Below are 27,719 nucleotides of genomic sequence, written 5' to 3'. Positions count from 1 at the left end.
ACTCAGTTTCCACATCTGTAGGATAGGACAGACCCTCCCATGGAGCGCCTGGGAACATTTAATGTGACTCCTGGGGCAAATGGGCGAATCGGCGGGAAATCAGACTCAATTTTGCCCTGGGGTGGGGTGAGAGGTGGAAGAAGTGGGAATGGGATTTTAGGTAGGGAGAGCCCCCTCTCTCGTGCAGCCGGAGGCCTCCAGCAGGCAAGGGCGCATGCGCAGAGCAGCCCCGCGGCCCCTTTATAAGCGCTGAAGCGGCTCTGGGGCGAGCGGAGCGCAGGGCGCAGGGGCTGGACCCGGCGCGAGCGAGCAGAGCCGGAGCGTCCTTTGTGCCGGGCGACCGCCCCGGGATGCGTCCGAGCTAGGAGTCAGGTGGGGGGTCCGTCGTGGGGAGGGGGCCGCGTTGGGGAAGAGGTCCTCGCGATTAGAGACAGAGCACGGGATTGGGGAGGGGGCCTGGGATCAGAGAGAAGCCCCCAGAACAGGGAGGGGACTGAAAAGGGGGAGGGGAGACCCAGGTTGGGGAGAGAACGCTAACTGGGAGGGCGCTCGGGAATGTCAGGGGGACTCAGATTTGGGGGTCAGTCCCCGGGTTATCCGGGAAATGCAGAGACAATCTCAAGGTGGGGAGGGGGCCGGGCTGGGGGTGGGTCTCAGAATTGGGGAGGGGGCACTGGGAACCAAGGCTAAGGGAGGGAGGGCACCCCGACTTTAGAGAGATGGGGACAGCCAGATGCTATATGAGGGGCTCCAAACTGGGTATCCGGGTGTCCGAGCTGAGACACCCCAGGATTTTAAGTGGGGATTCCCAATTTGCAGATGAATGGAGGAATCCAGGCTGGACTGCAGCGGGGAGGGGACCCCTCTTGATTTGCCTGAGTCCGATGGAAGAGGGTCTTCCCTAAGTGTGAATGGCCATGGGGAAGGGGCGCCCTACTGTCTCCCTCTCCTTTTGGCCCAGGTCCTGTCACCACATCCCCTTCAGGGAGGAGGCTCTGGGGGGCTTCATACCAAGGTGGTCCCTGTTGTTCCCTTAGATCTGGAGTTGGGGTGGTGTCCCTTCTCCCAGGGAGTACACCGGGTCTCCCAAGTGAATGCTGGGTGTGAGTCCCCAAAAGCCCCCAGTTAGGATCCCCAGGACCCATGAGGGGCACCCAGTCCCAAGAGGGGGGCAGCTCCCAGCACCTCCACATCTGACCGTGTCCTCACTGAGAGACACAGACTCTTGCCTCACCCCTTCAGCTCCATATGTCCATATGGATGTTTGTGGAAGTCCTGGCGTTTTGGGGGCACAGGCACTAGGAAGTAGAGGGCTGGGACCCCAGGCCCAGCCTAGGCAGGAGCGACCCCCATTTCTGTGCACGGGGCTTTGTTCCTCTCAGCAGCATTAATGGGAGACAGCCAGGATGAAGAGAGGGTTGGCGCTGGGCCCCAGCGGGGGACGTGGGGGAAGGGCAAAGAAGGAGGGGTGGGCAGATCGTGGGACCTCAGAACCCAGCAGCTTCGCTGGCTTGCAGACATTCTCAAATGGAAGGTGTCCCTCCCCCCAGGAGGTGGGGGCTTTGTGTGTTTGTATGTGTGTCTACCCCATGCTGAGAGAGGTTGTGTGCCCGTGGAGGGTCTGGGGTCCTCTGTGAGTCTAATGTGATCGAGGTTGTGTCTTTGTCAGGAAACTTATGCCAGGGGCCACATCACCAGGTGGCAAAATGATGTGTGCCCGCCAGTCACCAAGGCCACATTTATCCAGCCTGGTCTGTGCCAGGGACTAGCATCACCATGTGTGAGTGTGTGTGAGGAACTGTGTCTGACGGTATGGCCTCATCGAGAGGTTTATGTGGGGAGCCTGAGACTGTGGGTGTGTGTCTTTGTGCAGAAGACGTGCTGCCTGCCTTGTAAGTGCCCATATTGTCTCTCTTTGTTAATGTCACTGTGAATCCGAGTGTGCGCGTGTGTCTCCCAGGCTCTGAGTCTGGGGTGTGTGGCTGCATGTACAGAAAGGGGGTCCTTTCCATGGGATTGGAAGTGTGGACCCTGACCAGAGGTGACGTGAGATATGGTCTGTGTGCAGAGTTGGGGAGCTAATGGGGGGGGATGCTGGGGTTTAGGTCCCAAAGGGGCAGCCTGAGATGGTTTAGAAGCCTGACTTCCATTCTCCTCTGAGGAGTTCCATGATCATGCCCATGCACACAAACATGCCCTGACTCCAAGGCCAGAAACACACACATGTGCTCATGGTCTCTGCGGAAGGGCACTTGGACCTGCAAATCTAAAGACCACAGTGGATCTCTTATGCTCCACGCAGTACACAGAGCTGCTGCAGACCCATGCACATATCCACACATCACAGGGCACAAGTTCACATCCTTGCCTGGACACACACCCCGACGCACACCCAGGCACACAAAAACGCCTGCTGGCAAACTCACCCACATTCAGTTCCCACTGAGAGAGGCACGCGCGCGCGCGCGCGCGCACACACAGCGCACACACACACACACACAACCTCTTTCCAGGCCGCCCCTCCTCCAAGGCCCCACAGGCCCCTGATTGCATATGCATGAGGCTCGTGCATTATTCATGAGGGGACGAGCCCCAGACAGCTGTGTAAATGCTCACCTCTGGCTGCTCTGGGGAGGAGGTATTTTAAGAGAAGGGGTGTGGGTGTGTGAGGGTGCAAGTGGAGGGAACAGAGTGCATCTGGGAGGGCATGTGTGCACGTGGGAGGGTGCACCTGAAACTCACTGTGTTGGATCACCTCTGTACATTTGCATGCGTACATGAGGATTTGTATACGAAAAACTGATTTTTTAATTTGACATTTCTAGCACTTCACAAGCTCATTCCACCCTCTGTGGTACATGCTGGATGGTCTCCATTTTATAGGTGGGGAAACTGAGGCATAGAAGATGAAGCAGCATACAGTCATACAGTGTATGGAAAATAGAGGCAGAGCTTTTTTTTTTTAAAGTAATCTCTACACTCAACGTGAGGCTCAAACTCAGGACCCCAAGATCAAGAGTCACATGCTCCTTCAACTGAGCTAGCCAGGCACCCCTGGATGTAGTCTGTGCTTTTAACCAGTCAGTGTGTGTGTGTGTGTGTGTGTGTGTGTGTGTGTATTCTCTGAACTCACCCCTTCCTAAGGCCCTCTTGGGGCAGGTGCAGCCCAGAGTCCTGCCCAACCCTCTAATACCTTGCCAGGCCTTGAACAACCATCAGGGGACACCATACTTATTTAAGGTTCCAAGGTGGAGAAATGAGGACAGCCTGGAATGGAGGCAGAAGTTGCTGAGGTTTATGGGTTGGTGGTTGGGGGCACCATCCCAGGGCCTGGACTCTGCCCTGCTGTGCAGCCCTAGGCAAACTGCTAGCCCTCTCTGAACCAGAGGAAGGCAAGGAGACCAAATGGGCAGTGTCTCCGCACTGCCTCCCTAGAGTTCAGCACCACGGATAGGTCCCTGGCTAGCCTCCCAGTAGGGCCTCTGGGAGCTGGGAAAGGACGCTGGGGATGGGACCAGTTGTCCTCCACAGCCCCCATTCTGGCTCTGTCTACACTCCCCTTCTCAGGGCTGTTTTTATTAGGGTAGGGGGGCAAGAGCTGAGTTTATAGAGGATGCTCTAACTTGCCATTTGTCCCCACCTCCTGAACCCCAATGAGGGGAGTGGTACAGAAGGCTGGGAGACTTTAAGGAGGGACTATCTCCCCAGGGTTTCTGGTCTCTGGAAGAATGTGAGGGCTGGAAGGGCACTGCTGTGTCCCAGTGCCTGGATTGGGTCTTACTTATAGTTGGCACTCAATATAAAATATGTGCATTTTATTCCTGAGAGCCATAACCCCTAGAAAAGGCTGGACCTACAACTGGAGTTTCTCTGTAGACCTAGGAAGCATCTTCACTAGGCAGTATGAAGTCAGGAAGAAGGTGGGGTGGGCAGGGGTGAGGCCCCTGCCTCCAGCTGGGACTTGGCAGCCTCTCAAAAATCTCAGAAACCAAGAATAGAATCTTGGCGACAACCAAATCCTGGAATTGAAGCTGAGAATCGTGTCAGTCAGCAAACCCAGATTAAAGGCTGGCTTGGAGGCCAGCCTACTGCCAGGACTGGGAACCCCAGGCAGACTGGGATTGCCACCTGCCCTCTAGGAGCCCCCAGTCTTACGGGTGAGGCCAGCCTGAAAAATGGGATTTTGATCTTAGTTGTGTTAAGGTCAATATTAATGAAAACAACAGCTCAAGGGAGCTTTGCTGGCTCAATTGGAAGAGCATGTGGCTCTTGATCTCAAGGTCATGAGTTTGAACCCCACGTTGGGTGTAGAAATCACTTAAATTTAAAAAAATTTAAATAATAACAACAGCTTAGATTTACTCCTTCATGCCAGGCAGTTCTAGGCATTTTAAATGTAGTGACTGTGTTTACACATTTATTCCTTCCAACTACCTGATGTTAACCCTATCTAACCTACAAAGAAACTGAGGCACAGAGAAGCTAATCTACTTGCTCCAGATCACACAGCAGGGAACAGGTAGAGAAACAACCCCAGGTCTGATTCACTCCAGCACCCATGCTTCTGATGTGAGATTTCACTGTTGGGATTCTGAAGTCAGCTGGTCCTGGGTTTAGATCCTGGATCAGCCCTTGCTTGCTAACTATGTGACCTTGAGTGACACACAGGCCTCTCTAAGCCTCAATTTCCAGATCTGTGAGGGGGGGCACTTGGTCCTTCCACACTGACTGTCTGGGAGGACTGTACGTCTCCCCCATCTTCCCTCTCTTTCCATCTTGTTTTCCAGGTCCAGGATGGGGACCACATCTGTCTGGGCCTCAGGCCTCCTGATGCTCCAGATGCTGCTGTTTGTGGCTGGAGAACAGAGTGAGTTGGCTTGTGAGGTGGGAGAGGTTGGGTTCGGGGGTACTGACCAGATGGGGAAGCTTTTTAACTCTGGAGCCTTCTCCTGCTGGCTCTCTGGCTTGGTCTGGAGAATAAAATGAGAATAGATGAAAAAGGTCTTTGAACAGTCAAAAGCGAACAAGACACCTGAGAAGTTATTTTTAGTCATTGCCAGTGGAGGCTGGAGGTTTCTGCCTCTCACTGTTTTGCTGAGATGAGCTGAAGAGAGAGAGGGAGAAAAAAAAAAAAAGAGAATAGTGCAGAGATTGATTGGTGATGCCTGCCATGGGTGGGGCAATAGCAATAAGGTATATGTGACTCTACCTGGCATCTCCCCAGTGGTAGTTAAAAGCCCAGGCATTAGAAATGCCTCCTGATTTGCTCTGTGATCTTAGGCAAGTACAATGATGTCTCTGAGACTCAGTTTCTTCAACTCCCCTCCCCAAAACATGATGTGACATGGCCACCTCTGCCTATAGTTATGAAAATCAAGTGAGCTGGGGCACCTGGGTGGCTCAGTGGTTGAGGGCCTACCTTTGGCTCAGGTCATGATCCTGGGGTTCTGGGATTAAGTCCCAGATCAGGCTCCCCCCAGGGAGCCTTCTTCTCCCTCTGCCTCTCTCTCCGTGTCTCTCATGAATAAATAAATTCTTTAAGAAGAAACAAATCAAATGAGCTGATTGCTATGTATGAAGTGCCCATTAAATAGAAGGTACTCCACAAACACAAACATTTCCCTTCTAATGGCTGCCTCTTACTTAACTTTGGGGAAACTATGACTCAGAGAAGGATAGTGACTTTCCCATGGTCACACTGTGTGTCAGTGACAGAGAGTCAGTTTCTGGCAGCCAAGATCTGGATTTTTAAAAAGATTTTATTTGTTTATTCATGAGGGACACACAGAGAGAGGCAGAGACACAGGCAGAGGGAGAAGCAGGCTCCCCATGGAGCCTGATATGGGACTGGATCCCAGGACCCCAAGATCACTACTTGAGCCAAAGGGAGGCCCTCAACTACTGAGCCACCCACGCATCCCCAAGATCTGGATTTTGAGTGGAGGCAGAACTGTGAAGGTATCTGACCCTATTACTCCTCTTGTGCTCACAGACTGGGGTGCACATCACAGATCTGTTGACTGCATTATGATGTTGTAGGCAACCTACCCTCTCTGGCTTCAGTCTCCCTATCTGTAAAGTGAGGGGAATAGCAGTCCCCACTGGTCCTTGTCTTTGAGTCAGTCCCCTTTCCACGTTCTCCACTCCAGGCACACAGGACTCCACTGCTGCTGCCTCCGCCAACATTGACAAAGGGCTCCACATGCAGAAGGTGGGGTCAGGGTTGGTCCGGGCTGCACTGGCAGAGCTGGTAGCCCTGCCTTGTCTCTTCACCCTGCGGTCATGGCCGGGTGCAGCCCGAGAAGCCCCTCGGATCAAGTGGACCAAGGTGCGGACTGCATCGGGCCAGCGACAGGACTTGCCCATCCTTGTGGCCAAGGACAATGTGGTTCGAGTGGCCAAGGGCTGGCAGGGACGCGTGTCACTGCCTGCCTACCCCCGGCACCGGGCCAATGCAACACTGCTCCTGGGACCCCTGAGGGCCAGCGACTCTGGGCTTTACCGCTGCCAGGTGGTGAGGGGCATCGAGGATGAGCAGGACCTGGTGCCCCTGGAGGTGACAGGTCAGTTGGGGGCAGGGGAGAGGATAAAGCTGGGAGGGGGAGGGACTGAGCCTGAAGCTCACCCACAGAATGTCACCTTAGAGATCACTCCTTGAACAATGATTCCCTTTCAGTTCTTCTGATAAATTCCCAAAGAAAGTCTCCTCTGGGACTTCCCTTTCTTTCTCTAACATTTCTCTCTCTTTTCACTAAGAGAGAGCAAGTTCTGGCTGTCTCTTGTGGATCACAGTATTTTATAGGCTTTTATAACTTTTTTTAAAGTCCCTTTCATGGTTACCTACTTTCACATAAGACAAAGGATATTGACTTTCTATTTTAAACAGGAATGCCAATTTCCTTTTGCAATACATTTATGTTTTTTTAATAAAATAAATTTGTTTTAAAGGGTGAGGTTTTCTTTTTAAAGTCAACTGAAAAATATATTAAGTAAATAACAGTTCTCAAATACCTGTTTAACCAACTCCTGTTTTAAATTCTTTCTGTTGAAGTATCTAGTGTTTCTCATTTCCTAACTGATCAAGATAAATGAAATAAAACAAAATTTTAATTATTAAAGCAAAGTCCTAGAACAGGGTATGGCACAGTAGAGCGCAAAAAAATAATTGACAGAGGACTAAGTGAATGACCATTGTGTGGAAAACATCCTTGGTGGATGTGGCTCCTTTGTGTGGATTCTTGCTGGGAAGTTAATTTCCCTTAACCTATGTTGGTCATGGGCAAGTCCCTGCATTCCCCCAGCCCCCTGGTCTTCCTCCACCCAACAGTGTCTCACTGCATATTTTATGGGACCAGCCAACTATCCCCTTTCCAAGGCCTTGCTGCTCAAAACTGATAAATCTTGAAGAAAACTGGTAAATGGTGAAGGAAGTAAATTCCACCTCTGGGCTTCAATTCATTAATTCAACTAAACACTTATTAACACTACCATATGCTAATCTGGTGCTGGGGACATAATCATAACTGAGATGCAGCTGTTGCCTTCCAGGAATTCTGATAAAATAGAATAAAAGGTTTCGTTCCTTTGTCTTGCTCAGACATTTCTTTCATCCCCAAAATGGAATTGGAATTTCACTCACAGTGAGCCCATTATTGATGTTTCACATCCTGACTTACATGTCGCCTCCTGCAGGAAGTCTTCCATGACTCCATTTCCAGGCTGAACAAGAAACACTTGATTTCCCATTGCCACCTGTGCTTCCCCAATCAATGCATGTACTTAATTCTTTTTTTAAAATATTTTATTTTTAAGTAATTTCTACACCCAATGTGGGGCTTGAACTCACAACCCCAAGGTCAAGAGTTGCATACTCAAACAACTGAGCCAGGCAGGTGCCTGCCCCAGCATGTACTTATTTCTTAAAAGGCAGAAACTCTCTCACTCTTCTCTATGCCTCCTATCACCTCCAGGGTCTAAACCTGGGCATGGAGAGTGTTATTTTTGAGTCAGATCATCCCGGATATGAATTTTGGCTGTGCCTCATACTGGCTGTGTGGAACTGGACATGTCCCTCAAACTCTCTTAGCCTTAGTTTTTTCCTCTGGAAATGGGGATAATCATAGTGTTGTTGTTAGATTTCAGTAAGATCATGCTTATGAATGCTTTTTACACGATAAACATTTGACAATTTCTAGCCCTTTATGGCCATTGTTATCAGTTATCTAAAAATAGGGGTATATCATCTGGAGTGGTACAAAGCAGCATAGGGGAGCAGGTCTATTATTATCAAACTGGGGGAAGGGACTTTTTGCAAGAGGGAGGTCTGTTCTTGAAGATTCCAGCATAATCAGCTCCTCTCCTGGATGTTCCCCTGCAGGTGTTGTGTTCCACTACCGGGCAGCTCAGGATCGCTATGCACTGACCTTTGCAGAGGCCCAGGAGGCCTGCCGTCTCAGCTCAGCCACCATTGCAGCCCCACGGCACCTGCAGGCTGCCTTTGAAGACGGCTTTGACAACTGTGATGCCGGATGGCTCTCTGACCGCACTGTTCGGTGAGGGGGTACATAGAGTTGGGACATGGAGTCCTAACCCCTGGGAAAGATGGTCATTGGGGGCCCCAGGTGCACACATTTGAGAGGGACCCCCCTCCTTGTCTTGTCAGGTATCCTATCACCCAGTCCCGTCCTGGTTGCTATGGTGACCGTAGCAGCCTTCCAGGGGTGAGGAGCTATGGGAGGCGCGACCCACGGGAACTCTACGATGTGTATTGCTTTGCCCGTGAGCTGGGGGGTAAGTCTGGGGCTGGCAGGACACCCCCACCCCCACTTCCCTGAACCCCCGTTACCTTCCCCACCCCCATGCCTCCCTAAGTCCTTGCCTAGCTCTCCTAAGTCTCATCCCTCTCTAAACCTGCAGCCAGAATCTGGGCTCACCCTTCTCTGAGCTTTCCTTCCCTCCCTGAGCCCCCCTCCTTCTCTGTGCTCCTTCCCTCTCTCTGAGACCCCATCCCTGCTCTGAACCTTTTTTCTTCCCTGGCCCAGCTCCCTCCTCCTACCCTCCTCTCCCTCTCTGAGCCCCCCACGCCAATCCCCTCCGTTTCTCTGAAGCCCAACACACTCAAGGGTCTGAGTTACCTTATTTGTAAAAAGAAGCTAAGGCCCTCTTCTTAGCACCGCTTGAGAAGTAAAGACGACGACCCGGCGGGGCGAGCCCATCTGCCACCACCCAAACCCGGCCCTCCTGGGGTTTAGAGTGGGACCCCCTTCCCGGGCTCCGGGGGAGGATCCCCCAGGCCCGCGTGACCTTCACCCGCGCCTTCCCGCAGGCGAGGTCTTCTATGTGGGCCCGGCCCGCCGCCTGACTCTGGCCGGCGCGCGTGCCCAGTGCCGCCGCCAGGGCGCCGCGCTAGCCTCGGTGGGACAGCTGCACTTGGCCTGGCACGAGGGCCTGGACCAGTGCGACCCGGGCTGGCTGGCCGACGGCAGCGTGCGCTACCCGATCCAGACGCCGCGCCGGCGCTGCGGGGGCCCAGCCCCGGGCGTGCGCACCGTCTACCGCTTCGCCAACCGCACCGGCTTCCCGGCGCCCGGAGCGCGCTTCGATGCCTACTGCTTCCGAGGTGCGTGTAAGGGCGCGCCCCGAGGTTGCAAGCCCAGGTCAAGGCCACGCCCCCGGGAATTTTGCTTTCTAGTGGAGGCGGAGCCCAGACGCGGGAGAAGATCCTTGGAAACAAGGTCTGCGATAAGCCACGCCCTCGGGGTAGGCCACGCCCCCAGTGCTGGCTTTTCCCTGCAGTCCCGCCCTGGGGGTAGGACCGCGGCCCGAGGCGGCCAAGCTGCCAGCGGGAAGTTCTGTTTAGAGAGTGGGGTGTATCTCTGGAGATCCCTGAAAGACACGCTCCTGGGTGGAGCATATTTTAGCTGGAGGCTTGTGCATAAATATCCCCTGGGGAGGAAGTGCTGCCTTGATTAACCATGGCCCCTGGACAGGGTCACACCTCCAGGGACTAGACTAGGGAAGACCCCAGTCCTTGGAATGGGACCAAAGCTTCAGAAGCTGCACACCTGACTTCAAGGACCCAAGTCCAATGTGCAAGGGGAAAAAATATACTTTGTAAGAAGGCAACGCTCATTAGGAGCTTCCCCCCCCCCCCGTTGGGCGGAGCCACAGCCCTGGTGTGATCTGTCCCCCAGGATAAGTGTCCACTGCCTGAGCTTTACCCAGGAGCCATGCTGTCTCTTGACCTTGACAGTGGGTCCTAGCTTGAACTGTGGGAGTGATAACTTCACACCTCCCTCTCTCAGTCTGGGGGATCCCAGAAACCACCCAGAGGTTTCAGAGACAGAGGGGCGCAGAGAGAGATATACAGAAGGTCTGTGCTGCAGCATGTTGGAGTGGGGGTAGATTTCAGCCAGAACTTCCCAGCCAGCCCCTGGACCGAACACAACCTTTTTGGCTTTCTCTCATAGCTCATCACCCAACACCACATCAACATGGAGACCCAGAGACCCCCTCATCTGGGGATGAGGGGGAGATCCTGTCAGCAGAAGGGCCCCCAGCCCAAGAACTGGAGCCGAGCATTGGGGAGGAGATGGTCACCCCTGACTTCCAGGAGCCTCTAGTGTCCAGTGGGGAGGAAGAGCCTCTGATCTTGGCAGAGAAGCAGCAGTCTCGGGAGACCCCCAGCCCTGCCCCTGGAGGCTTCACGCTAGCCTCAAGGCCCTCCCTGGAGGCTGAAGAGGCATGGCTGAGCCCAGCGACCCCCAGCCCCAGCAGCCTTAGCACTGCAGTGGGCACACACACGGAGGCAACTCCAACTGGCCCCATACCCAGGAAGAGGGGACGCTTTAAAGGATTGAATGGGCGCCACTTCCAGCAGCAGGAACCCCAGCAAGGCCTGGAGATGGGGCTTGAGGCCGGCACCCAGCCCCCGACCCCAGAGGCTCCTGGGAATCACGTGGAGCCTCTGCTGGCCACCGGAGCCACAGATGCCTCAGGGACTAGCCGGAGCCAAAGCCCCTGGGCTGTGCTGACCAATGAGGTGGATATGCCTGAGGCTGGTGAGTGGGGTTCAAGGGGGAGGTGGGACCTGCCTGGGGATCTGAGGGGGCACAGGAAGAGGCTCCAAATCCCAGCTGGGTCCCCAGGCCCCACCAAGCCTCAGAAGCCCCCTCTTCCTTGGGCCTGGAGCCAAGGGCACTCAACAGAAGGAACTGCTGAGAGATAATTAGAATTACTCTTGTTGATATTGTTGCAGGTTCCCCTGGTGGCAGGAGCCCTCCAGAGTCCTGGCTGTGGCCCCCAACCGTGGTCCCACCTAGCATCCCAGGCCCCAGCAGGGTCCTTGGCCTGGAACTTGAGGAAGCCAAGGGCCCCAGTGTGAGGCCAGCCACTCCTGACCTGCCCTGGTCCCCCTCAGAGGGCACTGCCCTGGCACCCAGCCCCTCAGAGGGCCCCAGCTCTGCTTCCTGGGAGGTAGCTCCCATGGTCTCTTCCCCAGACCTCCCTGTCATGGCCATGCTTCGTGCCCCGAAACTGTGGCTTCAGCCACACCCTACACCCCTCCCCACGCAGGCCGACAGGGTCAAGGGGCATAGTGAGGCCATAGCCACCATCTCACCCTCTCCTGCCTCAGATACTGAGGTTATCCCCCAGGACCCCATCCATCCAGAGGTGCATTCCTTGTCCCTCTCCTCAGTCCCAACAGGACAGGGTAGAGAGGCCACATCCTCAACAGTCGGCAGCCACAGAGCGGGATATCCAATAGGTTTCTCGCAGACAGCCACAGACACACAAACTGGACCCAGTCCTGACTCTCCCAGGGCAGACTTTGGAGAAACTGGGGGGACCAGCCCTACTGGGCTCAGCAAAGCTGAGCTCCCCAGATCCACTCCACAAGCTTCTGTGGACAGGAATGTGGAAGATTTCGCCCCCACTGAAACAGCCATTGAGCCCCCAGGAGTGAGAGACATCTCGAGGTCTGACTCTCAGGCCACCATGGACGAGGCACAGGGCACGTGGCCCTCACTGCACAGTGAGGGGTTGGACTCTCTCCCCACATCTGCACCCTCGGGGGTCCCCAGAGTCTTCTTGATTCCTGGGGTCACCCCAAGTTTGGAACCTTGGGCTGCTATAAATGGAGAAGCCATGTTGGGGCCCACGGATTCCACAGCCAACCTGGATCCCAGTGATGCTGGTAGGATTTGGGAACCTGGATCCCATGTGGTTGAGGGAGCCGAAAGCCCCCCAACCTTGAGCCCTCAAATGGCTGTGAATTCGAGCATGGCAATGTCCCTCTCGTCCCCGGACCCAGGGGACAAGGTTGGGGTCCTGGCTGTGTCCACAATGACCTCCTCAAGCTCCCAACCCCATCCAGGGCCAGAGGGCCAGGTGGTGACCCAGGGAACACTGGGAGACTTGGCCCCTTCACATGAGGGTAGTCCCCCAGGGGAGCCTGGTTTTCCTCCTTGGACACCGAAAGCAGCTGGCATGGACAAGCCTGTCTCAGTTTCCTCAGGAGAGCCTACAATGCCAGGGGACACCCCCAGCACCCATCCGCCTGCCTCCCTGGACCCAGAGGAGTTTGAGCTGGAGGTCCTGGCAGGGAGCCCAGATGTGGAGGGCTTCTGGGAGGAGACAGCAAGTGGAGAAGAGCCGACCCTACCAGGGATCCCTGGAAACAGGAGTGCAGAGGAGGGTGAGTTCAAAGCTTGTGACCTCCTCCACTGTGGCCAGGGCTTGGGGAAAAGGGGCTGGGGAGCCCAGAGCTGGAAGGAAGGGTTATACACAGGGGCCCAGGAAGGTTTTTAACAGGGGAATGATGTTGGAGCTCATCAGGCAGAGTTGAATTGCAGAAAGGGTGTTCCTGGAAGAGGTACCAGCTGAGTAAAGGCCAGGAGGTGAAGTTGCACCATTGTTTTGATGCACAATGAGTAATGGGGGAATAACGAGGCATTGGATGGAGTTTAACTTGGGAGATGATTCCAGTCAACAGATCATGCTCGTGTCCACTCTGAGCCAGACAGTGCTGTGAGATACTGGGGTCTGGCCTTCAGTGATGCCTCAGTCCGGAAGACACCCCGGGGTGGGGCTGGAGGGAGGAGGCATGGCAGGGAGGGCTTTTTGGTCAAGTGGGAATTGCAAGTAGACCTCCAGGGAAAGTGGGTACTGGGAAGAGGCAGAAGGGGTGGGCATCACCCCCATTTTGTAGAGAGCAAAATAAGGCTTAGGGGAAGCATGACTGCCTCCTACTCAGTGGCCACACTTCAAGCAGAGCCCAAGTCTGTGGAACTCTTAACTGTTCTATGTCCAGAGGAGTTCCGAGAAAGCCGAATGCCCTATTCTCCTGGGGCCAGCTCAGCCTGCAAATTCTGGCTTTTTTTCCTCCCCTTTGGCCAACTGAGCCTTAAAAAAAAAAAGAAGAAGAAGAAGAAGAAGCAGCTAATTAAAAGACACTTTTTCTGAGTTCCAAAACACTCTTATTAACACAATTGGTTTTACAGTTGCTCCTTTTTTCGAAGGCTAAGTGTCTTGGCACTGCAAATAGCGGATGCAGCGTTTCATTGCCCATCCTGTCACTCTGGGCTGTGTCTAGGACTGCTCCTCTTTTCTCAGATGCCCAGGAGGCAAGTGGACTCTGGGCAGAGGCGTGAGCATCAATAAAGGCTAATGCTTATTGGTACCTGCTGTACGCTTGGCTTGTTTTGAGCACTTTACTGGAATCAACTTAGTTAATCCTTAAAATGTCCTGGTGGAAGAAGTTCTAGCAAGAGTAGAGAGACTGAGGCATGGGAAAGTCAGGTGACTTGAGCAGAATCATATAGCTGAGGAGTGTAGATGATAAGATTTGAATCCAGGCCATGTGACAACAGTGTGTCTCCAACACTAGGTAGTACTTGTTTCATTGCTATAAAACCAAACAAACACCTAAGGTCCTGGGGAGGGGGTGAGCTCACCCAGGCAAGGAGCAGAAAAGAGAATGGTGGTGGGGGATGGGCAGAGGGAAGGAGGCTCAAAGCTAAAGGAGCTAGAGAAGGGGTGATCAGAGAGGTGGGAGGGAAAACCATGTATAAGGGGGTGCTAAGGAAATGCTTTGGGTGGAGCCCCCAAGACCACAGCTGGATCTATCTTGGATTCTGCTGGTTTCTTGGCTCCAGACTGAAGCCAGTGGCAGCTTGGGTGGAGGGAGGCAGCCAACGCTGGGGGAGACCCAAGCGCCTACCCACCCGCCCGCTTGTAGCAGAAATGCTAATGAAGCCAAAAATAAAAGCAGCACCAGTGAGCGACTGAGTCACCGCCAGCCCGTGGGTAGGTGTCGGCAGCTCAGGGCACCTGGTAGGGCTCACGCGTCCCGGCGCCCGGCAGCCCCATGCGTGTGCACACACGTGCTGGGGTGGCACCAGGGACAGATACAGCCAGCCACAGGCCCCTCTGGCCATCCATGGGGGCACCTGCCATCACCCCACGGACAGGCGTCAGCCACTACAGGAGGGCCAGCAGCTTTCATTCAATTAACAAGCAATTACTGAATGCCTGCTGTGTTTCAGGCCCCATCTTGAGACCAAGTCCCTTGTCCTCTGGAAGCTGACATTCTAGCACTTTGCCAATGATGGAAATGTTCTGGAGCAATGCTGTCTAATATGGTAGCAACCAGCCACGTGTGGTTACTGAGTCCTTAACATGGTTCATGTGACTGAGAAACTGCCTTTTTACTTTTATTCCATTTTAATTTAAACTTAAATAACTATATGTAGCTGCCATGTGGAACATCACTGCTCTGGGGAAAGGCACCAACAAATAATGATAAATCTAGTAAATAAGAAATTATATTGGAAATCAGAAAGTGACATGGGGCAAAGAGAAAAGTAAAGGGTGGGGGATGCCAGTGGGCATTTTCTAGCTGTGACAGGGGGTCAGAAAGGCCTCTCTAGCCAGATGAAATTTGAGCAAACCAGCGGAGGTGAGGGAAGAGCCATGGGGAGATCTAGGGGAAGAGCATTCCAGGCAGAGGAAGTAGCCTGTACCAGGACACTGAGGCAGAACCCGTGCCTGGCATGTTGTAGGAACGGCAAAGCCAGTGTGGCTGGAGCAGAATGAGCCAGGGGAAGAGAGGAGGAGGTAGGGCAAGGAGATGTTAGGAAAAATTCCACAGGGCCCCGTGGGTTGCAGTAAGGCTTTTCCTCATAGGGTAATGGGGAGCCATAGAGGGACCTAAGCAGAGGAGGGACATGACCTGATTCAGGTTTACATAGGCTATCTCTGGCGGCTTTTGGGGAAAACAGCCTGTGGAGGGTGACAGCAGAGATCACACCTGTGGGTGTGAGAGAGGAAGCAACTGCTTATCACCATTTCAATTTCTTATGAGTCCCTGGACTAGGCAAAAACAGAAACAAGTTCTAGGTTATAGGGGCCAGAGAGAGGGCCTTTTTTTTTTTTTTTTTAAGATTTTCTTTATTTATTCATGAGAGACACAGAGAATGAGAGGCAGAGACACAGGGAGAGGGAGATGCAGGCTCCCTGCAGTAAGCCTGATGCAGGACTCAATCCCGGGACCCCAGGATCACGACCTGAGCCAAAGGCAGATGCTCAAACACTAAGCCACCCAAGTGCCCCGAGAGAGGGCCTTTAACTGAGCCTCCAGAGCTTTGGAGGGCAGTCTTGGTTCTTGTACTGTTCTGCTGTGTTAATTTAAGCCAGGCCCTGCTCTTCTCTGGGCGACGGGTCTAGTGTCTGTGCAGTGGAAGATGAGATACTGTCCTGACAAGGGATAGGGGTGGCCTGGGATAGGATGAGAATTCTTGCTCTTCCTCTCCCAGGCCCCAGGGTGGAGACCACCCACAAAGGCATCTGGCCTCTGAGAGGGGAGAGGCAGAAGGAGACTCAGCTGCCTCCCAGGAAAACCCAGCTGATGGGGGTAATTATGGAGGAGGGAGACAAGGACACATATTCCTAATGCTCCCTGAGTGTCAAGTCCATACTGAGCAATGCTGAGACCCCTTAAGATGCCTCAAATTGATATAGACAGAGCCAGACAGGGCATTATGGTCAGAACTGGGAAAGAGATGAACTGTTTTTATTTCTATCTGGTAGATGAGACAACTGAAATTCAGAGATGTAATTTGTCCAGGGTCCCTAGTGAGTGGCAGAGCCAGGGATTGAACTAACCTCTCTGATTCCAGAGCCCATGGTTATAACTACTATCATCTACCACCTGTCCATACTGTAACCACTGAGACTGCATCAAAAAAGATTGAGCCACGAGAATGAGGGAGGTGATGATTCCCACTATTGCTAGTGATGCTCATACCCCACTTGGGACCTTATGTCCACCTCTGTGCTCCAAACTGTGGGAAGTACAATGACCATCAGGGCATGTCCAGAAGAAAGGGACAAGTCAGGGAGGCTCTTAAACCCACATTCCAAGAGACTTCCAAAAAGAAGCTTCAGGAAACCCATTCCAGTTCAGTTTGCATACGCCGAGTGGTCTATAGCTGCTCTGGACAGTTCCTGAGGGGAGCAAGATCCTCATCACAGGAGCATGCAAGAGGAAATTGGTAGCTGCCTGTGAGAAGTTATAGAGGGGACTCCACGGAGAGGGTTTTGGGAGTCTTAGGTCTGGATTCTGGGAAGGCAGACAACATGGTGGCCTACTTCCTCTCCACACTGCCTGTCCATTCTGCAGCCCCCTTGGATCCATGCGAGAACAACCCTTGCCTGCATGGCGGTACCTGTAAAGCCAATGGCACCATGTATGGCTGTAGCTGTGACCAGGGCTTCACCGGGGAGAACTGTGAGATCGGTGAGTGCCCCACATTCGGAATCTGAACCTAGACTTGTTTGAACCAGAGCCCTGGGGTCTACCCTAGCGGACATTCCCATGAGGATTCAGGGATCACAAAATGCTGGCTTCAGATGCTCCCTTCCCCTCTCCCTCTCCTTGGATCCAGTAAATCGGTCTCAATTAGCTGAACCAGCACCAAGCAGCTGGGGATCAAGGTTCAGGTGTGCTGCCTCCCATTACTACCAGGCAAGGATTAGAGGGGAAGATGAATGATAAGGCTCAGACTCCTCCCAAATCCAAGGGGGCTCTTCCTAGCCCCCAAAACCCCAACACAGGAAGCATGACAAATTATGAAATTTTAACTTAAGTATAAATGATATCAATCTTGAGCTCTGCACATTATTTCATTGATTTCCCAACCACACTACTAATTATAGAATTATAACAATAAATATAAGCAGTATAATTTATTGAGCTCTTCTTTTGACCCTCCACTTACAACCACCCTTGAAAAGGTGCTATTTTTATCATCACTTGGCAAAAATTAAAATGAGTCCCAGGGAGGGGAAGTGACTTGCCCAAGTCACACATACTTCAGGCACTGCCTACACAGGAATTGGTAGGAGAGCTCAAATGATATCTAGCTCCACCTACAAACAGCTGCATGCCTCTGTGCAAGTCCTTGCGGGTGCTCTGGAACTCAGTTTCCCTAAGTTCCACATTCTGAAAAGACCCTCCATCTTCGACATTCTGTGAGTCTGCTTGCCAGAGTATAACCTTCAGTGTTCTGAAGTCCAATGGAACATTCCACACACTGGCTCTCAGCTGGCCCAGTGGCATCTGCTCTCATTAATGCTAATTCATGTTAATTGTGTGAGGTTCCATCCCCTTGACCTCCAGAGTCATTGGGCCATCTGTGCAGACCACTGTTGCTTCACTCAAGTCCAGGATGGATGGTAGGATCATGACCTCATCTTCTGCCTGGTTCCTTATGGGGACTGGGAACCAAGGGGAGGCTGACCTCTGACTCAGTCCCATCCCACCCTCCCCAGATATTGATGACTGTGTCTCCAGCCCCTGTGAAAATGGAGGCACCTGCATTGACGAGGTCAACACATTCGTCTGTCTTTGCCTCCCCAGCTATGGGGGCAGCCTCTGCGAGAAAGGTGAGTCTGCCAAGACCCTAGAAATAGCACCAAGAGTGGGGTGGGCTGCTGGGCTGCATGTGTCCCTCACATGCTTCTATTTCTGTGGCCATGAGTTGAACAGATGATAAATTGTTGTTTTGGGATAAAACTCACAGGATATAGACTTATCCTTTATAAAGTGTACAGTTCAATGGCATCCAGTACATTCATGGTGTTGTACAACCTCTCCCTATTCCCAAGACGTTTTCATCACCCTGATAGGGAATCTTGTATCCATGAGCAGTCACTCCCCATCCACCTCCTTCAGCCCCTGGCAGCCACTTGTCTACTTTCTGTCTATGGATTTGCCTGTTCTGGACATTTCATATCCATGGAATCCTGCACTACATGTCATTTGGTGTCTGCTTTCTTTCACTCAGACTGATGTTTTCCAGATTTATCTATATTGTTGTGTGAATCAGTGCTCTGTTCCTTTTTATGGCTGGATAATATTCCATTGTAGGGATAGACCACATTCTCTTTATCCATTCATCACTTGGTGGATGTTTGGGTTGTGTCCCCCTTTGTGGTTAATGTGAAGAGTGCTACTGTGAACATTCGATATAAGTTTTTGTTTGGACACTAGATTCCTTTCTTCTCATCCCATTCTTTTTGTTTATACCTGGCTGAAATGGCTGGGCCACATGGCAGTTCTGTGTTTAACATTTGGAGGGACTGCTAGACTGTTTCCCACAGTGACTGCACCATATGACATTCCCACTGGCAATGTACAAGGGTTCCAGTTTTTCCACGTCCTCACCAACACTTGTTATTTTCCTTTAAATTTTTTTTTTTAATTTTAGCCATCCTAGTGGGTGTGCAGTGGTGTCCCATTGTGGCTCTGATTTGCGGCGTTTCCCAATGACTAAGAATGTTGAGCATCTTTTCATGTGTTTATTGACCATTTGCGTAGCTTTTTGGGACAAATGTCTACTCGATTGAGCCTTTTGCCAGGAGAGAAATTTTAGGTAGTCCTGAAGCCCATTTTCTGAGTTCCCAGATCCATACAGAGAGTACAGCCAGATCAAAGAAGGAGACTTTCAGAGTTGGGATGAGAGGGGTGGGTGTAATGGTCTCCAGTAGAATCACTTCCTGCAGCAGAGAAATATGGGAGAGGGGAGGTGACTGAGGTAGGGAAGAGGCTCAGGGGGATGGGGACAGGAAAAGGGGTGATCTGGCCCCACAAGGACCTTGGGTTTGGCCCTGTCTATGGTGCACTTGCTCATGGCCAGCGGGGTAGGGCGTGGCCCAAGGCCAGTCTCCCTCATACTCCCATCCCCCCTCTCAGACACAGAGGGCTGTGACCATGGCTGGCACAAGTTCCAGGGCCACTGCTACCGCTATTTTGCCCATCGACGGGCATGGGAGGACGCCGAGAGGGACTGCCGCCGCCGAGCTGGCCACCTGACCAGCATCCACTCGCCTGAGGAGCACAGCTTCATTAACAGTAGGGACTTTGGGGTGGGAGGGTCCCTTTGCCAGGGCATCCTCTAGGGTCCTGAAGACACTACCTTTCTGAAGCTGTGTTCATTAATGCAAGCCCTGACCACTTTAATTCATGTGTCCATTTATTCACTTATTATTTCACAGATTCACTTCATTCATTAAGTCACCAAATATTTACTGAGTATCTGCTATGTGCCAGGCACCATTCCAGGTGCTGGGACACAGCAGTGAGTGAGACACAGATTGTCCTGTCCTCAGGGATTGGCATTCTTATATGGGGGCTATAGGCGAACAAGTAAATATCTAATTAAATAAGTCTATACTGTAATTTAGCTGGTCCTAAGTGCACTGATGACAAATAAAACAGAGCCAGGGGAAAGAGGGCAATGAAGAGGCATCTGTGAAGTGGGGGATGAAATGAGGATGGAGCTCTGCAAGAAATCTAGAAAAACCGTATTGCATCAATTAAATCTGGCATTTATTGATTTATTCATTATCCCCGTGCCATTTGTTCATCCATCCAATTATTCACATTTCCCCCATCCCATCCCCTGGTAATTCTTTCATTTGTTAATTCCCTGGTTCCCTCATTGTTGTTGTTGTTGTTGTTTTCTACCCTGAATGTAATCAAACACATGCTTATCCTCAGTGACACTCAGTGACTAACTCCCTCACTCAGCCACCTGCCTGCCCTGTCCAGCCCTGCCTGCTGGCTCTCCTATCCCTTACTCCCGTTTCTGCAAAGATCTGACGCATCTCTGTTTTTTCCTTCCTCTGGCTGTTTGCTTAATCCACAAATCCTGGCAAGACTGGGGCCTAATTCCAGCCTTTTTCATGCCTCCTCCCCGACCCCCACTCTCATCTGTGTGGGAATCGAGGAGACCAAGGGCTTCCGGCCCACACAGAGGCTGTGGGAGGGGCTGGGGTCCTCCTTTCCCACACTTTCCACCACTCCTCCAGCCCATACCCGAGGCTGGGGAGGGGTCGGAACTCCGTTCTCAGGATGCCCCCACCTCGCAGGCTTTGGGCGTGAAAACACCTGGATCGGCCTGAATGACAGGATCGTGGAGAGGGATTTCCAGTGGACGGACAACACAGGGCTGGTGAGTGCCAGAAGCCAGGCTTGGGTCTCCCTAGAATGGTGGGATGTGTATGAGCCTCGTGGGCTCTGTGCTTTGGCCTGATTTTACCCTCTTGTGCAAATCAACCACAGGTCCTTGTGGCTCTGAGATTCTGGAGTTGGCAGAGGAGCTTCAGCAAAGCCCCAGATGGCCCTTGACTTTCCAGGCCTTTAAACACTTGGCCCACCCAGTGGCTGAAATTATAGACCTAGGACCAGGACCTGAAGCCTCCTCTTGCTCACTGTCATGCCCTCCAGCCGTAGACTCCAAGATATTCCCACTTCCTGCCGTCTCCTTTATCACCTCACTAGGACCTCTGCAGTAGCCTCCCAGCCCCCTCCACAACACATGCACTTGCTACCTACATTCCTGCCCCTCCACCTGGCAGCCATGGGAACCTTATTTAAAAAATTGTGGTGAAATTTACATAACATAAAAATAATTCTAAAGTTTTCTTTTAAAAATTTTTTATTTAAGTAATCTCTACAGCCAACACAGGACTTGAACTCACGATCCTGAGAACAAGCATCCCACTCTCTTCTGAGTCAGCCAGGCACCCCAAAATTAATCATTTTAAAATGTGTAATTCAAAAAGAAAAAATAAATAAAAAAATAAAATGTGTAATTCAGTGGCATTTAGTACCTTCACAATGTTGTGCAACTGTCACCTCAGTCTAGTTACAGAATATTTTCATCATCCCCAAAAGGAAAACCTATATATACGGAGACCTTCTAAAAATCATACATCAAAAACAAATTAATTAAAAAAAATAAAAATAAAAATCATACATCAGATCAGGATTCTCCCTGCTTTGAGTCCTCTCAGACTCCCTATTGTTCTCAAGATAAAAATCCACCTCGTCCTGCTGTGGAGAACAGTCTGGCAGTCCCTTAAAAAGGTAAAGTCGAGCAGAATTGCCACATGACCCAGAAACTTCGCTCCTAGGTAGATACCCCAAAGAAGTGTAAGCAGGTACTCAAACAGGTATTTGTACATTCATGTCCATAGCACTCCAACTCACAACAGCCACAAGGTAGAAACAACCCAAATGTCCATCAGCGAGGATCCCTGGGTGGCTCAGCGTTTTGGCGCTTGCCTTTGGTCCAGGGCGCGATCCTGGAGTCCCGGGATCAAGTCCCACATGGGGCTCCCAGCATGGAGCCTGCTTCTCCCTCTGCCTGTGTCTCTGCCTCTCTCTCTCTCTATGTCTATCATGAATAAATAAAAAATAAATCTTAAAAAAATAAAACAAAAACAAATGTCCATCAGCAAATGAATGGAGAAACAAAATGTGGTCCATCCACATGAGGAACACTATTCAGATAAAAAGCTGATATGTGCTACCATGTGCATGAAACTTGAAAACATTGTGCTCAGTGAAAAAAAGCCAGAGATAAAAGGGCACATGTTGTATGATGTATGATTCCATTTACGTGAAATATCTAAAATAGGCAAATTCGTAGAGACAGAACGTAGATCCGTGGTGGCTTGGGGGCAGGCCAGAATGGGGAGTGATTGCTAATGGGGACAGGATTTCTGTTTGAAAGGATGAAAAAGTACTGGGGATAGACAGTGGTGATAGTTGTACAGTGTTGTGAATTGTATTTATGCCAATGAACTAGACACTTAAAAATGGTTAAAATGGTAAATTTTCTGTTACAGGTATTATACCCCAGTTTAAAAGAATCCATCTGTTCTACTGCAAGAACTGGCCCTTGCCCACTCACTGACCACACTGCAACTCAGTCTAGCAACTCTGACCCCACTGGCCTCTGTTCTGTTCCTCAAACAGGATGAGCACTGTCCTGCCTCTGGGCCTTTGCACTAGCTGTGCCCTCTGCTTGGAATTCTCTTCCCTACCCGCATCGTTTCTACCCTTGGGTCTTCAGCTATCCCCTTGCCTCCTCAGGGAATCCCTCCTGGACCTTTGTTCAACTATTTGTGTAACAGTGACCCATGTGGAAAATAGCCTATCAGGGAGAAAGGAAGAAGGTAGGAGGGCTAAAGGAGAGGTGACGCAATGCAGTGGAGGCCACTGTCAGACAGAATGGTGACCACTGTGGAGATGGAAACACTGAGTCCTTAAAGTTTGAGTGGTCTGGCCAGGGGAGTCCTGCAGTAGGCAGTGACAAAGCCTGAGCCCCCCTGTTTCCCATTCCTGCAGCAATATGAGAACTGGCGGGAGAATCAGCCTGACAATTTCTTCGCGGGTGGGGAGGACTGTGTGGTGATGGTTGCACATGAGAGCGGCCGTTGGAACGATGTTCCCTGCAACTACAACCTCCCGTATGTCTGTAAGAAGGGGACAGGTATGCTGTTGCTCTCTCTCCTCCAACTCCCCTCCAACTCCCCTCCTGCTTCTCACATGCACTGCTTTGTTGTTTCATTTAAGTTTGTAAATATAAGTCAGCCCTGCCCAGTTTTCACTACAGTGCTGTGTGAGAGTGCCTGTTTTTTCCCACTTTTGCCAACTCTATGTGTTCTCCAACTTTTTGTTCTTTGTTCATCTAAGTGGGGAAAAAATAGTATCTACTTGTTTTAGTAGTTTGCATGTCTTTAAGGATGAGAATAACCAACTGTTCATACGTCGATAAGCTGTTTGTATGCCTTTATTTTCCTGTGACCTGCTAGTTCATCTCCTTTGCATAACTTTTTTTTAAGATTTTATTTATTTATTCATAGAGACAGACAGAGAGAGAGAGAGAGAGAGAGAGAGGCAGAGACACAGGCAGAGGGAGAAACAGGCTCCACTCAGGGAGCCCGACGTGGGACTCAATCCCGGGTCCCCACGATCACACCCTGGGCTGCAGGCGGTGCTAAACTGCTGTGTCACCAGGGCTGCCCTCCTTTGTATAACTTTCTATAGGCTTGTTGGTCTTACTGATTTGTAAGAGCTATTTACATATTAAGGGAACCCATATATGCATCTTCATGTCTACCTTTCTCTCATATTTTTGTTTATTTTTACTTATGTTTCTTTGCCAGTTTTCACATCCTTTCTTTTCACTTGTTCAGATTTATTCTTGACTCCCATCTCCTTCATTGCCATCATGTATAAGAATTGAAGAGGGGATCCTTAGATGGCTCAGCAGTTTAGCGCCTGCCTTCGGCCCAGGGTATGATCCTGGGGTCCCGGGATTGAGTCCCACATCAGGCTCCCTGCAAGGAGCCTGTTTCTCCCTCTGCCTATGTCTCTCTCTCTCTCTCTCTCTCTCATGAATAAATAAGTAAAATCTTAAAAAAAAAAAAGAAGAAGAAGAAGAATTGAAGAGAGTGGGATGTATCTAGGAGGTTTCTGCCCCTAAGGAGCTCTTGGTTTGGGTAAAGGAGAGAGACACAGTCACTTCTAGACATGTGAGGCCACAGCTGGGCAAAGGGCAGGACCTGCTGAGGGATGTATTAGTCCCAAAAAGAGAGGAAACCAGTTCAGCCCCAGATGTGGCCACTTCCCTAACTTCTGCTTCCTCTGTCTCCAGTGCTGTGTGGCCCCCCTCCAGCAGTGCAGAATGCCTCACCCATTGGTGCTCGCAAGACCAAGTATAATGTCCATGCTACTGTACGATACCAGTGTGATGAAGGATTTACCCAACACCATGTGGCCATCATCCGATGCCGGAGCAATGGCAAGTGGGACCAGCCCCAGATTGTCTGCACCAAACGTAAGTGGTTGTCCCGAGACACCTCAACACAGATTGCCAGCTATTTGTAGTCTCCAATTAGAATATCTTATTACTATACATTTTGATCTGACTAAATGTATCCCTGATACTACAGCCTTGCTGATAACTGAGAACTTACCAGTCTGCCCGGTGCTTCCTTCATTTCTCCTCCCCCTGAAAAGGGTCACTGCATCAGGCCACCTGCCTCTCATTCCTTTTGCCACTTGCTTGTCCTCCCTTATTTCCCTGCAGCCAGACGATCCCATCGGATGCGGCGTCACCATCACCACCACCAGCACCATCACCAGCATCACCACCACAAATCACGCAAGGAGCGTAGAAAACACAAGAAACACCCAGTAGAGGACTGGGAGAAGGAAGAAGGGAATTTCTGCTGAAGAACCAGGCAAAAGGAAGCACAACCCCCTTCCCACACCTTCTCTGGAGCCTTCACCTGGGGAGACAGAACCCAGAGAAAAACAAAAGGGTCTGGAAGCCCCCTGAGCCCCAAACCACATCCCCCATCCATAACCCTTTGTAAAAAGCTCCTCTCTCCTCTTTCTTATATACACAAGGTCCTCTTGGCAGGCATAGCCATGTGTCTGAAAAGTCAGTTCTAGTCAGGCTGAACTCTGGGAGCATCTCCCAGTGAAGGGAAAGCACAATTGGCAAAGATCATTCTTTGCACTGGTTAAGACTTTTGTTGGCACAGCTGATCACCAATTGTTGAAATAAGGCTTTGATGAGGGTGCAAGAGTGCATGCTTGGATTCACACTAAGGAATTGCTTATCACACCAGAAATTCAGGCTTAGTAAACCATCAGATGTCCTAAATGCAGGCTGAAGCTTTTAGTTAAGGTCGTTGGTTTTGGGAGTTGAAAATTACATGGAAGCACACCGCTTGAACATGACAGCTGCTGTTCCTTCACCCTGGACTTCAGCCCAAGTTCCGTCTTTGGTCTTGGTGGATAGACGGAGTGTGGAACTCCTATGTACTGAATTTTAGGAATGTTTTAGAACAACCTCCTTCTGTGCCCTCAGAGTTAGGGATCAGAGTAGTCAGAGCAATATATGGGCAATGGAGGGAAGGTGTATTGCTTACCCTCCCAGGTCCTAGTCCAGTGCTGAGATTTGGTGGTTCTGTATGTGTGGTGAGTCTCTCTCACACACACAGATGAGAGGATGTTTAGGGCTGGATGAGCCCAGATTACTTCCCCCTCCATCTCTCAGGGAGACAAAGAACCTCCTTCCTGGACCAAGGAGGTGCCAAGTTTTCTAGCTCAGTACTCATCCCCATCCCTCAAAGAGACATTGGTAGTGCCCCTGCCCTGGGTCCCACTCCTACTCCTGCCCCATCCCCGTCTCCATTCATTGCCTGGCGGACTAGAAACGCTTAAAACTTGAAGTAGTGACATCGACCTGCGGTCATGTTGTAGAGAAATGCACAGTGTTAAATCCGAAACACACACACACACACACACACACACACATTTTTCTCTCATCATTTTTTAAAAATCTTTTAAATGGGAAAGAACTGACTAAATCTCTTCCCCCAAATCTGCAACCTGTAAAAGAACTTTCCAAGCCAAAGGCTGGGATTCAGCTCCCTGATCTCTGGCAGGAAAAACCCACAGCTTATCCTCCATGTTTTGTCCACTCTCATCTCCTCTACTCTGGGCAAAATCTGTGGATTTGTGTTAAAAACTACAATGAGGAATGGCCCTCTGCATGATAGAAAAATAAACAAACATGTAGGTCCCAGGGTTCAGTAGAAAAGGAAATGTGTTCATTGAGTCTATATTCCTCCTGGGAAGTAATAATAGTTGACAACTATGGAGTCTATACTGTGCTAGGGATTCACACACTATCTTCCTTGAATCTTCTCAATAGCCCAGTGATTTTGGAATCATTACTTCCCCATTTTACACATAGCAAAACTGAGGCTCAGATAAGAGAAAGGCACTGGTTCGAAGTCACAGCCAAGACAGGAGCAAGGATTTGGTCCTGCCTCTGTGACTTCAAACGTTGCTCTTTACTTTGGGGGAAGGGGTTGAAACATAATGGCACTCTCTCACGTACACAGGCAGTTTAGGAAAGGATTGAGAAGTGCAAACTAGACCCATATGCTTGACCATGGTCATCAGTCTTCCCTGCTATAGACATTATCCACTGCTCCACCTTATAGTTATAGAGTAAGCCCAGGGATGTACATTTGTCTTCTTGCTTTGATAATTTCTTTTGATTTAAAAAATATAATAACATATCTTCAGTAATTCATGTCATAAAATAATTTTCCTTTGGGGGTGGTGCTGGGGATGCAACTTTTTTGGGGGGAGTGGTCTTGGTTTATGCTCCCTGCCCTTGGCTCCCTTAGTCCCTTACTCTGCCTCCACCCCAGCTCCATGGGGGGAGGGGCTCTGGTCTTTTCTAAAGTGGGTGGTTTGTCTTTTAGTCTTTCCCTTTGGGATGTGAGTGTGTGTTTGCGTGTGCCGCGTGTGTGGCATGCGTGTGAGTGTGTGTGCGTGTGAACAGCTTCGGGTTCTGCTGGTTTTGCTGTGAGCTGCAGTGTTCTGTGGGTCTGTGGTATCTGACACTGTGGACATTAATGTACTTCTTGGACATTTTAATAAAATTTTTTAACAGTTCAACCTGCCTATCGCCTCCTGCAACCTTTCTTCATTCACTCAGCAAGTCCTTACTTAGCAAGTATTATGAGCTGTGTACTGTGCTGAGTGCTGGGATGATAATGGTGAGCAAGGCAGACTTGGCCACTGGGAGGTGGTCAAGGAAGGCTTCCTAGAAGAAGTGGATGGAATCTAAAGGAGTAATGTTAACTAGATGAGGAGAGAAAGAAAGGAAGACAGTTTTAGGCAACGGGAAGAGCAAAGGCAAACGTTCTCTTGCAGAAAGGGCATGGGTTATTTGGGAAACAGCAAGGAATATGTATGGGCTGGAGCAGAGTGATAGAGGTAGATAGTGGAAGGAAATTTGGGTCAGAGATGCAGAGGATGGACCATTATGGGCCATAGAGGCTGCAGTGAGGAATTTAGGCTTTATTTAAAAAGCAATGGTGGCAAAAACAAAACAAAAAGGAAAACAAAGTCAAAAGATAAATGCCAAGCTTGGGAACAAATTTTCAAATCAGAAATAGAGGACTTGTCTTAATATATAAAGAACTCCTACAGGGATGCCTAGGTGGCTCATTTGGTTAAGCGTCTGCCTTCAGCTGAGTCGTGATCCTGAGGTCCTGGGTTTGAGCCCCACATTGGGCTCCCTGCTCAGTGGGGAGCTTACTTTTTTCTCTCCCTCTGCCACTTCCCTGTTTGTGCTTTCTCTCTCTCTTTCTCTTTCTGTCAAATAAAATCTTAAAAAAAAAAAATTCCTACAAACTAATAGGAAAAAAGACTAATAATCTATAGCCAAATAGGCAAAGTACATGAATAAAAAGTTGACAGAAAAGAAAATACAGAGGCTCTTAAACTACAACATAAAAGAAAATACAGAGGCTCTTAAACTACAACATAT

General features: G+C 50.6%; 1 protein-coding gene across 2 annotated transcripts; it reads left to right on the top strand.

Moving 5' to 3' along the window:
- Nucleotides 1–235: 235 nt before the first annotated feature.
- Nucleotides 236–26,846, top strand: NCAN (neurocan). 2 transcript variants are annotated; one of them, XM_038566747.1, is made up of 16 exons: nucleotides 236–372; nucleotides 4,788–4,867; nucleotides 6,150–6,563; nucleotides 8,378–8,552; nucleotides 8,663–8,790; nucleotides 9,326–9,619; nucleotides 10,470–11,060; nucleotides 11,258–12,196; nucleotides 12,509–12,697; nucleotides 16,682–16,798; nucleotides 17,833–17,946; nucleotides 19,256–19,414; nucleotides 20,434–20,516; nucleotides 22,700–22,844; nucleotides 24,012–24,194; nucleotides 24,447–26,846. In XM_038566747.1, exons 2-16 carry the CDS (start codon nucleotides 4,795–4,797, stop codon nucleotides 24,590–24,592), a joined length of 3,750 nt encoding a protein of 1,249 aa, XP_038422675.1. In that variant the 5' UTR covers nucleotides 236–372; nucleotides 4,788–4,794; the 3' UTR covers nucleotides 24,593–26,846. The 2 variants fall into 2 exon arrangements, with proteins under 2 accessions (XP_038422675.1, XP_038422674.1); XM_038566746.1 differs by having other exon boundaries at nucleotides 11,258–12,697.
- The last annotated feature ends 873 nt before the right edge of the window (nucleotides 26,847–27,719 follow it).

This window comes from Canis lupus, chromosome 20 (genome assembly GCF_011100685.1).
Source record: "Canis lupus familiaris isolate Mischka breed German Shepherd chromosome 20, alternate assembly UU_Cfam_GSD_1.0, whole genome shotgun sequence".
Lineage (NCBI taxonomy): Eukaryota > Metazoa > Chordata > Mammalia > Carnivora > Canidae > Canis > Canis lupus.
This window is presented reverse-complemented; position numbering and strand designations above follow the sequence as displayed.